We start from the raw sequence: 15736 nt of genomic DNA, 5'->3' as shown, positions 1-15736 counted from the left end.
TACAAAATGGACATCGTTATCTCGTGAAAGCGTTCATTTACAAAACTACGCCGGAAACTCTACCGAAACCTTAGTCTGTCTTTCGCAACCATAATCATCATTAACACTATAACTACCGGCTGGGTCGGAGTGGCCCATTCCCGACTTTTTTTGCAATTATCGAGGAGAGAAGGGATACTTCTCGTACATATTACTAGAGAAATTGTGTTAATAATACTCGGGCCGAATTGTGTCGAAGTTTCGACAGACGTGCACTTGGCCCTCGATCTACGTGAAAAATCGTTTCACATGGACCCGTTTTACGCGAATGAGAAGCGTGTAAATAGAGTTTGTCGGTAGAAGAGAAAACAAACTATTGGAAAGAAGAGCTGGTATAAGCTTTAGAAATACATATTCATTCCACAGAACTTAACAAAACGAACAATAATTATATTTCAGAAAACGAAGGTAGATTTTATTCCGTGTCACTACGTTCAGATCGCGTGAATTAAGACGGCACATGAAAACTAGCACGTGAACACTGTTATAATTTACCGCGTAAATCGGGGGTCACTCTCAGAATTTCCATGGAAAAGTTTCGAAAAGTCGACTGCTCGGTGGTTATAGCGTTACACCACGCTCGATCGTTATATTCTTACGTATACTCGGCAAAAGAAGTTTACAAGTGGTCGAGTATTGTTGCTGTTTGTATTTGTTGTGCTTTCGTTTCTAGGAGAGAAACTAGACTAGTTTCGCTCGTGAGAATTGTATTTCGTTTTTATTCTGTGTGTTCTCGGTGTACAATGTGTTTCAGGAAAAGACTTTGTCGCAAATGAATTAGAATGTTCTGCCGAGAGGTTTTGTCGTGAAATGAACGATGGTTCGGTAACAATTCAAACTAATTGTCCTGGGAGTGTAGTAATCGGATGTTTTCGTAGTGACTTTTAATGAAACGCGCTTGTCGCGTCGCTGTTCGCGCGTTATTATCGCGTCCGCTTTTCATCGTAAAATATATTGGGAAAGTTTCGCGGTGGGAACGGTTGTTACCATCGTTCCGGCTTTCGCCGGTATCGTCATGGTGGTAGTGGTGACCGTCGTGTCCGTGGTATCGCTGCTCTCGCTGTTATTGCTCGGTCGGATCCCGACCAAAAGTGCCCCTTCCTCGAAATTCTTAGCGCGACCGAATCTCCGCGACGATGGCCAGATGTCCGATGAATTTTTTACGTTAGCCTTGGCGAACTTCTGCGCGACGCCCGTCGTCCATACGCTCGCTTCGCTGCTCCCTGTACTGCTGTCACTTCCGGTGCTGCAGTGCCTCCATCTCCGCTCTTTTTCGAACACATGGACAAGCAGACTTTCTAGAGTTTTTGACTCGTGTTTGGTTCATTTTTGTATCGAGATCGATGAAACGAGTTTTTAGCGATGCCGGTGAATCTGTTGCACGAGTTGAATGTGATATTGATTTGAAATTAATATTGGTATGATTGGATCAGCAAGAAGTTATACGCGGCTATCTAAAATTTTAAATGAAATTTGGATCAGATTTTAGATGAAGTTTTAGATGAAATTCAGATGAAACTTAGATGAATTTTAAACTAAATTTAGAACAGATTTATTTTACTTACATTTTAAATTTCGTTTCATTCAAACGTTGCTTATGCTAAAAGTTCGAACTATAACTCAACGGCCAATGCATTATCAACGGGAATACTGTTCGAAGTAATGAAGCGAATTAAATTAGTTCATCGTGGTGTTTCTTTCATGAGGATTTAACGCACTCGTTGATAATAATAAGTAATAAATCTTGAGAAAGTAAATATATTTACTGTCGCACGGCAGAGCATTCGAAATGAAGGGTTTCCTCAATAACGGGCTTCCTCCGTCTTGACTTTCTTCGCTGCAGGCCCGCGTTATGAGGATCCTCGGGCTTCTTCTTGGCGTCTCGTTCATTGCTATAGAGCAGCCAGCGCTCACGTCCGCCCCGATGAAGTCGCTTCGGTAATGAGGACCCATCAAGCTGGCTGCACTTGCGCTCGACCTCACGAGCTTGCTGCTTTCACCTATTCACATAATAATTGGATTGTGTCGGCGATAATGAAAATTCTATGGCTGAACAACTGCCAATGGGAATTTTGAAACTGAACATTAACGAAATATCTTTGGCCATTATACTGTAACAGACACTAGAAAACCAGCATATATTATCTTCTTTCCCTTATTAACAGAAACTAAATGCCAGTTAGTCTCGACGCATAATGAAGACATTAAGTAATTAACAGTACGTTTCCTATGAAACCTAGGCAAAAGAGGTTAATATGCAATTTCATTCTTTAAAACTCACGAAGGAAATTCTAATCAATTTTTGGAAATGATTAATAATTAATGGGAAATAAAGTATTAATTCCTTTATTAGGCCATTTATTCTGTCTTCTCTTAATAAAACAAATCATCGATTGTAACAAGAATAGGTTAATAACGCAGCAAAGTGTAAATCTTGATAGGTTGATTGGTGAAGAATTTAGATTTCTATTCATTGCCAACCTGATTCGGAAGTTGGAACACGTAGCGTGTTGCACGAAGCAGCGGGTTGCAGCCTAGTCCGATGAAAGCCGAGATTATTGCTGTCGAAATTGTTCCCGGTCCGGCAGGAGCCCAACGCCAGCAACGCCTCGCTCAGTCTGCGTTGTAATGGCGGGAACGGGAAAAATGAACCAGTTCCACTTCCGGACGGTCTTCGTGATCCTGCCGCGCTCGGCGTTCTCGCCTGAATTTCCTAAACAGCGAGAAACAACACCAATCTAATACGACAAAACAAAATTCTGGTAATTGACCAACGAACGAGGTTGCTCAGAAATCGACGCTTGTCGCTTATCGAACGGTTTCCGTCCATTTAATGAAGCAAGATTAATTGGGGCATAAATAAATACAAACGGGAAATATTTGTATATTTGACCGACGAACAATTGCACGAATATACACGATAATTAACGCTTATCGAATGATTCTCGAAAAATAAAATGTTTTCATATTTCATCAACGAACAATTACGCGATGTTGCATCGGAGTCAACACTTGTCGCTTATCGAACGGTCCTTGCCAATGTGTGCAATGAGATTACCAGGAAAATAAATGAATGAAAAATGTGAGAAAGGATCAATATTCGACCAACGGAAAAGCTGCACGAAATTATAAAAAACGGAGATGGTTATCGACGGATACTTTTCAATGAATAGGAACATAAATGAATGAAAAAAATAAAAACGAACAAGTTTACTGTAATTGCTTCGAGATCGTGGTCATTACTTGTTGGAGCTCCGACTTGGTCGCCTTCTTCCGCCAATAGTTCTGCACAGATCGTCTAAGGGTCTGTGATTTCAGGCCGTAAAGGAGACTGTTGATGGGTGGAGAACAGGCGAGCAGAAGAGAGGCCAGCGAGGCTAGCTTCGGGTGATCGTGGAGGTGCAGTTGATTGCCGACGCCGCAGACCTCCCAAAGGATCAGGCCGCAATAAGGGAAATAAAGTATATACAGAGAACCAACCAGTTGCATCACCTGGAAATTCAGTGCTCTGCTGAGTACACAAGAAAACGTGGCGGAATCCAATCGAATTACGAGATGCCTTATGATGAACGAATTCACGAAGACGATGGCGAAGTCGATCAGAAGAAATATCGAAAATTCTTGAACGGATCTGTATTTCTTCTATCCACGATCGAAAAGAAGATGACAGTTAATTGGGCGTAAGACCGAATTATCGTCGCGTGGCAACGGTGTCCATCGATTTGACTTGCTAACCGATCGATGGAAATTTCGTTTCCGGGCGGAATTTTAAAACTGTCGCTCCAATCACCTTGAACTGGCTTAAAAACGACGGATCGATAAGGTTGATTGATCCGTGATAATTAAACATTGAATTTATGCTCCCGATGAAAAACGCGTTTTAAGATAACTTGCACAATATTTTTCATTGCGTTGACGGTGTGTCAGAGAGGGATTTCACGTTTGCCGTAAATAGCCCGAAAAACACGGCGGCCTGTAAATATTTGCCGCCCAATACGGTTCGTTTAACGTTTCAAGGGTGACAAACAAAACCTCGAATGGGAATCGATTTCTGTAGGCTCGGTGGGATTACGATAGTCGCGCAACGATAGGGTGAACCCGACGATCGAGAGATCCGTGCGAAATTATCCTTGAAACGTGTTGGTTCCGGAGTGGAGCTACCAAACTGTCTGACATAATGCTGGGTTTGCATTGGTTCGGCAGCATTCTAGTACAGTGATCCAATTCAACATTGAAGTGTAAACGGAATAACGTAAGCAATGCTTCCATTTCGGTACCTACTATCATCATCGTTTCAGTAATTAGTTCGATAACCGAATCGGAAGCTTTCTTCTTTAACCCAGTGTTTACCTCCACCATCGTGAACGAAAAATCGCAGTATCATTGAAATCGTCTAGACGGGGCGTGTCCTTGTCGGTGAGCCGCGAAAAATTTAAAAATGCCATCTACATATTCATTAAGAGTGTTCGGCTTATCGAGAATACTTCAGCTTCATCGAATTACCATAAATAATGCTGTTAGGTTAAATTAATTATAGCATGTCTTGCCAGCGAATGAGTCGTAAGAAATCATTTTACTATATCAAAGTTTGGGTATCATTATGTCGAAATAACACAGATAGCTCGGTTGATGCATATTTATATGTGTTCGCATTTTCCAACAAACATTGAGATTAACCCCTTCAAACCTGATTTTCGTATAAAATTATGTTCACTTATCTAACAAAAACGGATACTAGAGAAAACGACGCTATTCACCGTCAGTAACATTATTTCGAATAAAACAGTGGTACTATATCACTTTTCTATTAGAAGTAAGCTCAAAATAAAGATCTATATATTGCCTGCCACAGTGTTAACACTTTATCAACCTCCTGTGACTGATACAAATATCTCGAACGACGAATATAGTTTCTTCTATCCCGTTGGCAAATACGTTTCAACTTCTCAATCTCTATAATCTTAAATCGAAACATAACAGAATCTCATTATGTTATTCCGATTCCCTTCGTTTTGGAGCAATATAATTCTAATAAGTCGTCAGTTGCCAAATTTGGAAAAGAAAAGCCGATTGGTAGGTTTGCTGTAGATAAAGCGTCAATATACCGTCAGACATTGAACCGATAAAACAATGTACATCATAATGTGCGTCGGGTTTGAAGGAGTTAACGCGGGCAGCGAGCATTTCCAGTGAAGCGTCGGGAACGGAATCGCTCGATCCGGCAACAGGAGTAACGTAAACCCAGCGTAATATCCGTCCATCCGACGGAATTATGCACGACGATAAGTGGCGCGGCGCGTCGAGTATCACGCGAACGATGAATTATGCGGAGCAAACAGATATTACTAGAGGTGTCGAGTGTACGAACCGTGCTGGCCGCGCTGTGGAAGCGTGGCGGGCTGACGGCGGACGGCGCAGTGACAGTCGGTACGAAAAACGGATTCCGTTGATGCGTGATGGTCACCTGGGCGCTCAAGGTGACTTCGTAAATCGCGCTGGCGATGCGGTGCCGGTGGTAGCGCGCTATGCCGAGCACACGCAAATTGCAGACGGTGACGAGCACGGCTGGCAGCGCCAGCCCCAGGATCGCGTAAACCGCCCCGTAAAGCGCCGCTGCCAGGCCCCACTTGTCGTTACCGAAATCCGGGGCGCAGCAGCCCAAATCTGGACTGTATCTGTGTCAAATAGCAACGGTGAGCATGGATTTTATTTCTACGAACGGCCGACCAACCGCAGGCATCTGCCACGCGTTGGGTGTCACTTGACAATTCAGTTTATGCAGTGGAAAGGTGGATTTCCAGTGAAACATCGTGATACCTGGATTAACCAGAAAACTGCGTTCGACGAATACACGCGTCATCTTGAAACGTAGAATGATAGTAACTTGTTCGGCGATAAATTGTTTATTTCTTTAGATAAATGTGTAATTCTTCTTCGTTTCGCTGTAGTGTTTCGCTAGAGTATATTGTGGATTCATTTGTCCTGTGTTCGATAAGTCTATACTTTATTACTTGATTTTATTGTTCGCACGATTGAAATAATTTTGCATGATGGTACTCAGTGTGAAGGAATTCGAGATTGAAGCTTGGTGACATTTGTATTTGGGTTCGAATCAAATGGATTATGTCTGATTTAGTTCGAGTGTGTTAATCACACCAATTTGAAGTTTTCAGCAAATCCTAGTTCCCGATTCTAGTGTAAACAAAGATGATATTTTAAATTGAACGTATGAACAGCGCAACACCATTGAATCTTGATTACTGAGTACATGATAAAACGAACCTGTATGGTGGGACGAGTCCCCAAAAGGGCAGCGTGCACAAAACCAAAGTCCCCGTCCAGGATGCAACCAGGCCGACTGCAACGCGTCGCGGTGACACCAGTGCAGCGTAATGCAATGGCGCCGCAATCGCGTAATACCTATGCAACAATAATATTATCCTATTGCTTTCAGAGAAATAAAATATTTTTCAAATCTTAATTCATACAATCACTTCTTAATACACTGAACATCAAAATGCAAACACAAGGCTAACCCCTTCAGCAATACATTTCTATTCTTGATTCCTTCATCTATATAACAATTCTTTTATATTTATTTTTTATTAAGCATCCCCATATTTTCCTAAACACGTTCATTTTCTCAGTCAGACAATCAAACACAGCAAGAATAAACCCTTAACAACCCAGTAGTGTCTAACGTATGCACTTTGAATCGATTTATTTATATAAATTGCTTTCCTAAATAAATTGAAGTAAAAGTAAGAATACAAAATCGTATGTATGAAGATAATATGAATAGATATTTTATATAGAATAGATACTGTTGAGGCAGTACCTTATCATTTTTTAAGATTTCTTAACTTTATGATTTCAGCTTTTAAGGGCTGAGGATATTTTTGGTCAGTTACGGTGCAGAAGCACACTGAGTTGCTAAGGGATAAATATAATGTAACGTTGTGCCCGCGTATTAACGAACAGTCCACAATCAGCGGGGCGCGACATCTTCGCGTGAATAATGAAATTAATGAAGAATTGATGAAACACGAGAAGAGGTCGCGAGGACCCGCGATATACGAACACGACGATTTAAATCCGTGCCCCTCCGGTGAATAAAACATATTTGCCCTTCGATCGACCTGAAATCTGAACTCGCGTTATTTTCAACCGAAAGCAGAACGACGTCTCTCCCCGTATTTTTATCCGTAATTTCCCGCCCGAGTTCCGAGACACTTAATATTCCAGAGTGTTTGTTATATTATCGAGGTTCTTATTGGCCTCTATTGTTCGCCGGGGGCCATTTTACAGTAGGGCTCGGTTAAGTTTCACTAAAATACGTACGGTTAAATTTACGAGATGCAACTCCATTCTTCTCGCAACACTCAGTACATCGAAGTCAATGAAACCCTATCTAAATCAAGGAAAGAAGCTAAACATAGTGGGAGTCGGTTCTTAGGGGAAAAACCGTAACAGCGAGAATTTCGCTGCAAAAGTCGTAGCCGGCGTAGTCGACAAAAACCGACGATGGAAGCAGAAGTAGTACCCTGTTGAATTTAATATAAATACCTCGACATTTAAAAGTTTCAACAGTAACATTACAGTGGAAAAAGAAATAATTCTGTTATTCGTAACCGAATTAACTGCACCTCCCGTTCTAGATTATCTATAGACCATGAAGGAGAATGTAGTTTAAATTAAACAAACCATTATCTCAATTATTCTCTGTAACTATAGAAAAACTTATTTATGGAATGACTGAATAAGATCAAATTCTTCCAGTATTTTGCAAATTATTTACCAATAACAGACGAACGATCGTTTGTATCGTTTGTTGCACTAGTTGGGGTGCAAACAAAAAGGAAGGAAACGAAAGGAAACTGACCAATAAAACCAAAGTGCCAACTATCATGCGACGGGCTGTACTTAGCACTCATCGGACCTGGAGCGAGCGGATATTCAATCGCTCAGTGTAGACGCATCATGAAATTAAAACGAGCGCTATTGTGTTCCGTTTTGTTCGCGGCGACAGCATCGAGCACCGATAACGCGTTCATTGTACGAACGGCGCGAGATCTTCGATGGAACAGCCATTTCACGCGTTTCCCGTTGTAATTCAGCGGGACGCCGGCGGCTCGTTCTCTCGCGTTCTGAAACGACCCTGATAAGAGCAACGGGCGCCGCGCGATCTGTCCGCAGGGTTTCAGATTCAACCGAAGATCTCCCGCCAGTTGACGAGCAAAGAGATACCGCGCGGCTGAATACCGTGAAGCCGCTATCGACATCTCGCGTTGAAAAGCTTTCGGCTTTGTGCCGTCTAAAGGCCACGACTCGTTGAACATCATCACGGGCTTCGGGTCGTGGCCGATTTTTCTATCACGTCTTCGACGAGATAAGGAACCGTAAATCCGTCAGCTTACCGGCTACGCGGATCGAAGATCGGTGTCCCTTCTTTCGGTTTCGAATCGCGTATTCTCGCTAATGCTTTCTCGATGCTCTGTGTAAGATTACGGCCAATTTATACAAGGATTGTTTATTCATCCGCAAGTAAGATAACTTACAATGTAGGCGTTAAATAAGCGTAGAATAGGTCGGGGAGGTATTTGGTTATAACATCAAATGAGTCTCGGAACAGAGATCATCATAGTGTTCCATACAAACGAAGTTAAAAATTTTAAGATGGAAAGTTTCGGAAGGAACTGTGATCTAGCATTGCTCGAAGTTGTTTTTGTCGTCTGATTTTTTGGTGTAAATAGAAATACACTGCGGTTCTCCTCCATTTTCTCGTGTGTATATAACACATTTTATAGAGACATGTGAGATGAATAATTATGAAGCAGATTGATTACTACCAGTCTTTTGAAATAAAAATAACGGTTATCGATGTAGAATTCAGTATATTGTGTTATGTTGAATGGAGTTGTTTTTGCAAATAATATTGATGGGTTAATATCAATGACGGATATGAATGATTTGATCCCGCCGGGCAATAACTGATTGATCGACGGATTTTCTGCTGCAAATATTTTAATATTGATCAATGCAAAAATGCGGATCGACGTACAACGGAATTAATACAGTATTGTCGATAAGGGGTTCATGCATAATACAATTTCAATAAAACACATGAATGTCACAGTTCAAAATGATTTTCCACTAAGCTCTGAAGTAACAAATTTATCAAAAACTAACATTCTTCAATGATAAAAGTCAACTATATAATCTATCTTCTAAAATATCTGTAAAAAAAGTAATTTTTTCTAGTTTCAGTAGTTCTTAAGATCTTCAGAATAACTGTTCTATCGTTCCAAATTTCAAAGATTGTCTCGACTTCCAACATATAAGCGATTCCTGGTAAAACGGTATTGTTCGAATATTATCGCAAAGGCCCGTACTGTACACAAATTTCATTAGAATCGACGATGCACTTAAATGATGTGTTCCGTGTCACAAATTTATCGATTGGCGGTCAAGAATAGTACCCACGAAATGTTTTCACATGGCGATGGGAAAGTTATAAACGGAGGAATTGAGCACTCACCTGTCGCAGTTCAATCCGGTGACGGTCCAGAGGGCGACCGGATGCAGGACAGTTAAAAGGAAACCGTGGAGAACGCACCAGGTGCCGACCATGGGCCAAGAACCAGTAGTAAAGATCAGTAATATCAGACACACGGCCGCCTCCACCGCGCCCAAGTGTGTCAGCAACAAAGTATTGGCGGTTTGTTGCTGCTGCGTCTGCGGACATCAGGGCAACACGCGGTTAACTTGTTAACCGAACTTCCACGCGGCCGCGTCGGAACTTCTTAGACGGCACGGAATCATAATTTCCACCTGGACCTTGTAAATTACACTTCCCTTCACGCCATGTTCGCCGGTACATTTCTCAAACGTTACTTCGCCAACTTCTTCGTATAATATTCCCGCGTGATCTCGAACACGCGTTACGCTGTTCGTTTCGCACGCGGCTTTTCAAACGTTATTCTAGCAAAACCTTCATAGACAAAAATTCTCGAACAACGGGAATTTTTGAAATATTTCGGAAATGTTTCATAAACATTGAAATGAACTAGATATAGGTAATTCTGGTTACAGGAAATTCTGTGCATCCAATGATAAGTTTGCAGAAAATTTTGTTGGAATTTCTTGGAGAACAGTGGTGCAATGTTTATTCAGATTGTAACTTGTACTTTCAGTGTGTAGAATTGTAACAACTGTAGTTCTTTATTTATCTTTAGGATTCCTTTTGTGTTCTTTTCCTCAAGAAAAACTCATTGATTCTCGTTTGTCATGTCACTGGTGTCAAAGAAATCTAATACGGATCGCCAAAGAAAAACGCGCAAGAAACAAGCAAATCGATCCCGCAACAAAAACTACGCATTGCCATCGCCTATTCTCGTTACAAAAACCCAGCAATCAATAATTCCCTCGATCTTCTCATCGAAATGAATTCTGCAGCGAGCTTTGAAACCGATGCCCGAAGTCCCCCTAACTTCTTTACATCCAGCACGCAAAGCCAGTCCAAAGTTAGTACATCAAACTGCGGGAAGACTGATGAAGTGACACGAAAGTAGGGAAAACATTGTCGACGACGGACACCGCGTTATTGATTAGAGAGTACCCTACGTGTTCTTAAACGTAACAAGATACAACGAAGTGCTGCAGGAGGAGGAGGAGGAGGAGGAGAAGGAGGAACGGGAAAAAAACGCTCGAAGTTTACTTTACAACGCTAATACAACGAGTATTCGGAGAGTAAACGGATTCGAGCGAGGGGAATTTCGACGAGGAACACGGAGTTTCTTTTCCCGACGTTTCTGTTTGCCTTTCTCGTGGAAGGGGGTGGGCAGCGGAACCTTCAATCGCGATACAATCACATCTACGGGGTGAAACAGTGCAGCAAATCTGAAACGAGTAGTTTCGCGGGCGCCGTTTTATTCGACCCAGTTTTCGCGTCTGTCGTTCTGCGCTCCCTGGCCTTCGACATAATATGGAGAAGCCTGCGATCTTTTCCGACAAGTCCCGCGACGAGAACGGGGAATATGTAATTTGTTTGTGTAGGCTGTCCCGTGTTTTAATGATCGAAGGTTGTTAAAATATTCTGTGAGTCTAATCCAGAAACAAATGTTAATATCAACGTAGATTGTTTGAAGATTTATTAAGAAAGTTATAACGTAGTGAAACAAAAAGAACCCAAAGAATGTAATACGTATTGTGAAAAGAAATCATTTTTGGAACCTTTACTTGTCAGTCTTAATGTGTGAGCGGTGGACTAATTTGTATGCATTTAGAAGTTTGGAACTGCAGAGTTGCATAGAATGCACACACAATACGAAAGAATGTATAAATATTCACAATGTAGTCTCTATAATATTTTTTAAGCAAACCATTTTCACAAGGATCCGCAGTTTGTCGAACGAGTTACGTTTCGCCCAACTCCGGCACGAGCTGTCACGGTCAGTAAAACCGACGTAAAAGCGCAAAAGGCTATTTCCAGGGTGGCCACTTTCCTTTCGCGGGTTTCGTTTCACTCGCGCGAGAAATGTGTCATGCTTGCGAAAGGAGCGGCTGCCTGGCCAGACCGAGACCGCTTTAAAAGGTGGGATTACTCGCGATCGGAAAAATCGTAAGTCCGAGTCTGAAACGCTGCTAACCTTGTATTAATTTCTTCGGGGAGATTGAAAGCGGTCGCCCAATGATAAAAGTGAAAATAAAACGATTCAGATACCTCAGGCGTAAGAGGATCAGGCTGTATTACCCGGAGTGCATCCCCAATCTTTTGTGAATTCGGATTTCGGCCGTGGAACGATGAGAAAATATGAAGCTGGATGTACATTGACGTACAATAATTTACATAGCAAAAGAGACTCGACGGAAATGAACAATATAATTTTTAGTGTACACTGATAAACCTACAGTGACTGATATGTAATAATGTTCGTTTTATTCAGATAAAATCTATAAAGATATGCCTGCGTTGGCTATGCTTCCATTTAGTATAAAAAAAGAAAAAGTGAGATAAATCTGATGAATAAAAGACGACAGGTCTACTTCACTCTTTACTTTGTGCTTTCCCTTTGTAGGGACCTTTAGTTTTTATCTGAGGAAATTTAATATCTCTCCCTTTTGAAACAAAAATTTATTGGGTCTTATCGAATAATCTAATAACAAAATTATCGAGCTGGAGATGACGAGATTAACGGCTGCGTCCGATATAGAAAGATTTTTAAACGAAATGAATGGAAAAATGAAAGCTTCATTTGAAATATCAATTTTCTCTGAAAGCTCGACTACAGTGAAACGTTTCTAACCGAATACCCCCGGACGAATTTCTAATTCCGCTCGGCATTACAATCGCGTTAGGCGGGTTCCGGGCAGCGGAGACTCATTAACGAGCAATTGAACTCTTTCCTCCGGCCGCGAATCACGTTCAACGGAATCACACTCGCGAGTGGACTAGGTCAGTAAGTTCTCGCTGCAGATTTATCTGTCCGGCTTTCATACGCTATCAAACTTCATTGTGCGTCCTCTGTCGCCGGTAACACGGCCATCGGGGAAGACCGATAACCTATTGAATAATTCCTGCATTGTCAGTGATGTATTGTTCTCCCGAGCAAGCTGACGCGTGATCCCGATCCGTTTGGATCTCATCCTAGGTTTACAGAGCGATCCAAGAATTCGGTTATTCACCTGAACGTACTCTAGGCTTTTGGGAATAAGCACCTTTCCAACATTTTTCATCCTGGAGTCGAGGACACGGTGATACAAAAAAATTATTCTATATAAAGTACCCACGTATATCGTCTAACTGTGAAAAACTAAAAAACGTGGAAACTAAAAGATCTCTATATTAAAACATTTTATTCGAGTTTAATAACTTGGCACCGGGGACACTACGAATTTCTACATTCAAAGGAAACAGAGGAATGATTGATAATTGCTAATTCAAAATATGAACGTGGGTACCTATAGAATGTCTTCTTAGATGATGAAGCTAGCAATGATAATGCAGCATTGAGATAACTCTCCTATTGAACACAGTTTACTTCCAAAAGCCTTGAATAAATGCAACGTGAAAGCAAGTCTATACTCTGCCAATGAAAGTATCAAATCTATACTCTATCCAACGGCAGGACTTGGGAAATAACAGACCAGTCGTATACGGTTATCCAAGTTGCATCTAAGTTAGCTACCGCACGTTTTAGTTTCCATTCACTGACCCGCCCGGTTGGGTCGACTATAGCGTCCGGTTATTCACCTGTTTGCTGAGGCCGAGGACCACGAGGAGAACGCAACCGTTAAGAAGAAGACCCACTGCAGAAATGAGGATGAGAAGCACGCCAAAGGCCCAAGGGATCATTCCTCTTTCTCCCGCGTATTGGTCGCGCCGACGAAGATTTTTGGGCTCCGGGAGATGATAAGCAAGCGGATCGATCCTCGACAGCGTTCAGGTCGCTCTTCCGGTGCTGCTGATCCTCTGGCGCGTGGCCGGTCGCATCATTATGGCAGATGCACCTGCAACATCTGGTAGTGACGGATCGACGTTAGAAACAACGAAATTGGATGACCAGAACACGGGTTTCATACGTTTCTAACAAACAATAATGCGTGCGATATAACAGAGAAAGTTTGACACGAATTTCAGAACGTCGTTGGTCTCTTTTTGATTTTCTAAAGATCTTAAGGGAAGAAAGGAGTTTCTGCTTAATCTCTGTTTCTTCGCGTTGCTTTGGCAGATTTTGATTTCGGCTGAAGATCTGTAGTCTATTATATTTTGATGACTGCGATCTTCAAGTTAGATTTTTCGTCTTTCAAGTTGAAGAGTCGTACAATTGTAAATTGGGAAAATGCAATTGTACGGCGTGGTGCGTTTTTTTTAGCAGTCACTGAAGTTCGTGATGCACGATTATTTCTCTTTTGCTTCTTATTACTTCCATCCGTCGGGGGAACAGAAAAATTCGAATTGCTTACGTTGACAGAAACAATTTGCCGCCAGAATGTCGGTTTTAATGTAGAAATTTGTTGGAAAATTGCTTTTGCGAGATAATACGAGTCGCGTATGATGGGAAGTACGATGGAAAATGTTTCAGAAGTTTGTTGGGGAACTTGAATCCATCTCCCGCGGTTTTTAGACGTTTCACTGGAAATAAAAAACGGATGTAAACGTAGATGTTGCAAAAATTAATGCTGACATAGTTTTTATTGTCGGAGGAAACAAAGTCTTATAAATGTGGAGTGTAGGAGGAATGTTTTGTGTTAAGAAGATATTGAAAGCAATTGAGGTTGTTTGAAGAATTAAAAGAATTAAATAATAATATAATAACACGAAAATTTATAAACTAATAATTATTATGTTGAACCTTTGTCTCCCTTTGCTTGAAACACTTAACTTTCTTCTGAATGAGTTCTTGACTGATAAACTTTTATCGTAGATGTAATTAGTTTAGAAATATTCCTTGCAATTGCATTTATAAAAGGGTAGAAAGAAGGTAATCTTCATAGCAATAAAGAAATTATGTTCAAGAAACAATAACTTGTTCGAATAAAAAGAGCAAAATATAAATGATTTGATTTAGATTTGAAATATCGGTTATACAATTTTTACACTGAAAAAATGACATCACAGAAGAAACAGAAAGACAAACAAACGCGAAGACGGATAGAAAGGGAACAGAGAAATAAAAGTTCTGTATTGTAACGAAAGTGTCACTCACGCATGTTGGATCCATGTCATACACCATTCAAAACGTTCTAAATAACTTCGAAAAAATAAAAAAAACTAGCAGATAAACTGATAAAAAAGTAATGCGATGAAGAGAAGGACAGAAGAGTGCTTGAGTCGTACGAAATGTTCGTTCAAAACGGTCTGATGGAGAAGCTGGTAATGAAAAAACGAACTGTTATGGTTTTTATGGCACGATAAAACATTTTCCAACGAGAGAAACTCGTGGTCCATAAAACTGATTTAGAGTGTATAAATCGGACAAAAAACATGATCTGCAGAAAGGAGGGGCAAGACATTTTTCATCGTAGAAAAAATTGATTACAGACATGAAATACTGTACTATATAATTTTTTCATTTCAGTAAATATAAAAAGAAGTGACTGAATATCGTTATTCGACAGTGAATTAGAGTATTACTATTATCTTCAGAGTATTACTATTACCACGACCAACATTGAACTCAGACAGTGATCCGATTACTGCGTGAACAACTTTGTTATTACGATAGAGTTGGAACTGTAGTGCTCTACGGATTAGTGCACGCTTTCACTTTGGATTAACGTTGTTCGCTCTTTTCTAAACTACGTTCTGCACCGAATAAGAGAATTAGTTCATCTCTTATAGCTTAGAATTCAAAAATTTCCCAAACAAAATGTTGGGAACATTAAATCCTACTAAATTCGGAGAAAGCTCCGAATTTGTAGTTTTGAACTTCTAAACCTAGTACCCTAACAATTAAGAAGACACATTTATTCTAGAAAAGGAATTTTCAAGTGATAGAATAATTATCGTTTTAACATTAAACTTCATTTGCTTCAAATGAAAGCAACATACCATTCAATAAACCTACCGAATTTGATTTAAAATTTTCACCATGAGTCTGGCTCGATATCACGGGCAATATCGAACTTTCGTAGTAAATTATAATTAAATTATCTTCGAATAACACTGAATATTAACAGCGAGTATCTTATTCAG

The 15736-nt window shown here is 40.7% G+C and overlaps 2 protein-coding genes across 9 annotated transcripts in view; one reads left to right on the top strand and one right to left on the bottom strand.

Annotated features, from left to right (window-relative positions):
* Positions 1-15736, top strand: part of LOC116430568 (phytanoyl-CoA dioxygenase, peroxisomal-like) — a 95341-nt gene that overhangs the window by 17865 nt on the left and 61740 nt on the right. The window lies entirely within an intron of this gene.
* The window catches only part of LOC116430571 (uncharacterized), a 72596-nt gene that overhangs the window by 4583 nt on the left and 52277 nt on the right, over positions 1-15736 (bottom strand). Inside the window, exons 2-9 of the mRNA XM_031984899.2 lie at positions 13292-13557; positions 9578-9774; positions 6322-6459; positions 5408-5714; positions 3283-3531; positions 2521-2752; positions 1806-2039; positions 1027-1307 (exon numbers count right to left, since the gene is read on the bottom strand). Of these exons, the coding sequence (XP_031840759.1) occupies positions 1027-1307; positions 1806-2039; positions 2521-2752; positions 3283-3531; positions 5408-5714; positions 6322-6459; positions 9578-9774; positions 13292-13393 (1740 nt within the window). The 5' untranslated portion in view covers positions 13394-13557. The remainder of the gene's footprint in view (positions 1-1026; positions 1308-1805; positions 2040-2520; positions 2753-3282; positions 3532-5407; positions 5715-6321; positions 6460-9577; positions 9775-13291; positions 13558-15736) is intronic.

This window comes from Nomia melanderi, chromosome 11 (genome assembly GCF_051020985.1).
Source record: "Nomia melanderi isolate GNS246 chromosome 11, iyNomMela1, whole genome shotgun sequence".
Lineage (NCBI taxonomy): Eukaryota > Metazoa > Arthropoda > Insecta > Hymenoptera > Halictidae > Nomia > Nomia melanderi.
This window is presented reverse-complemented; position numbering and strand designations above follow the sequence as displayed.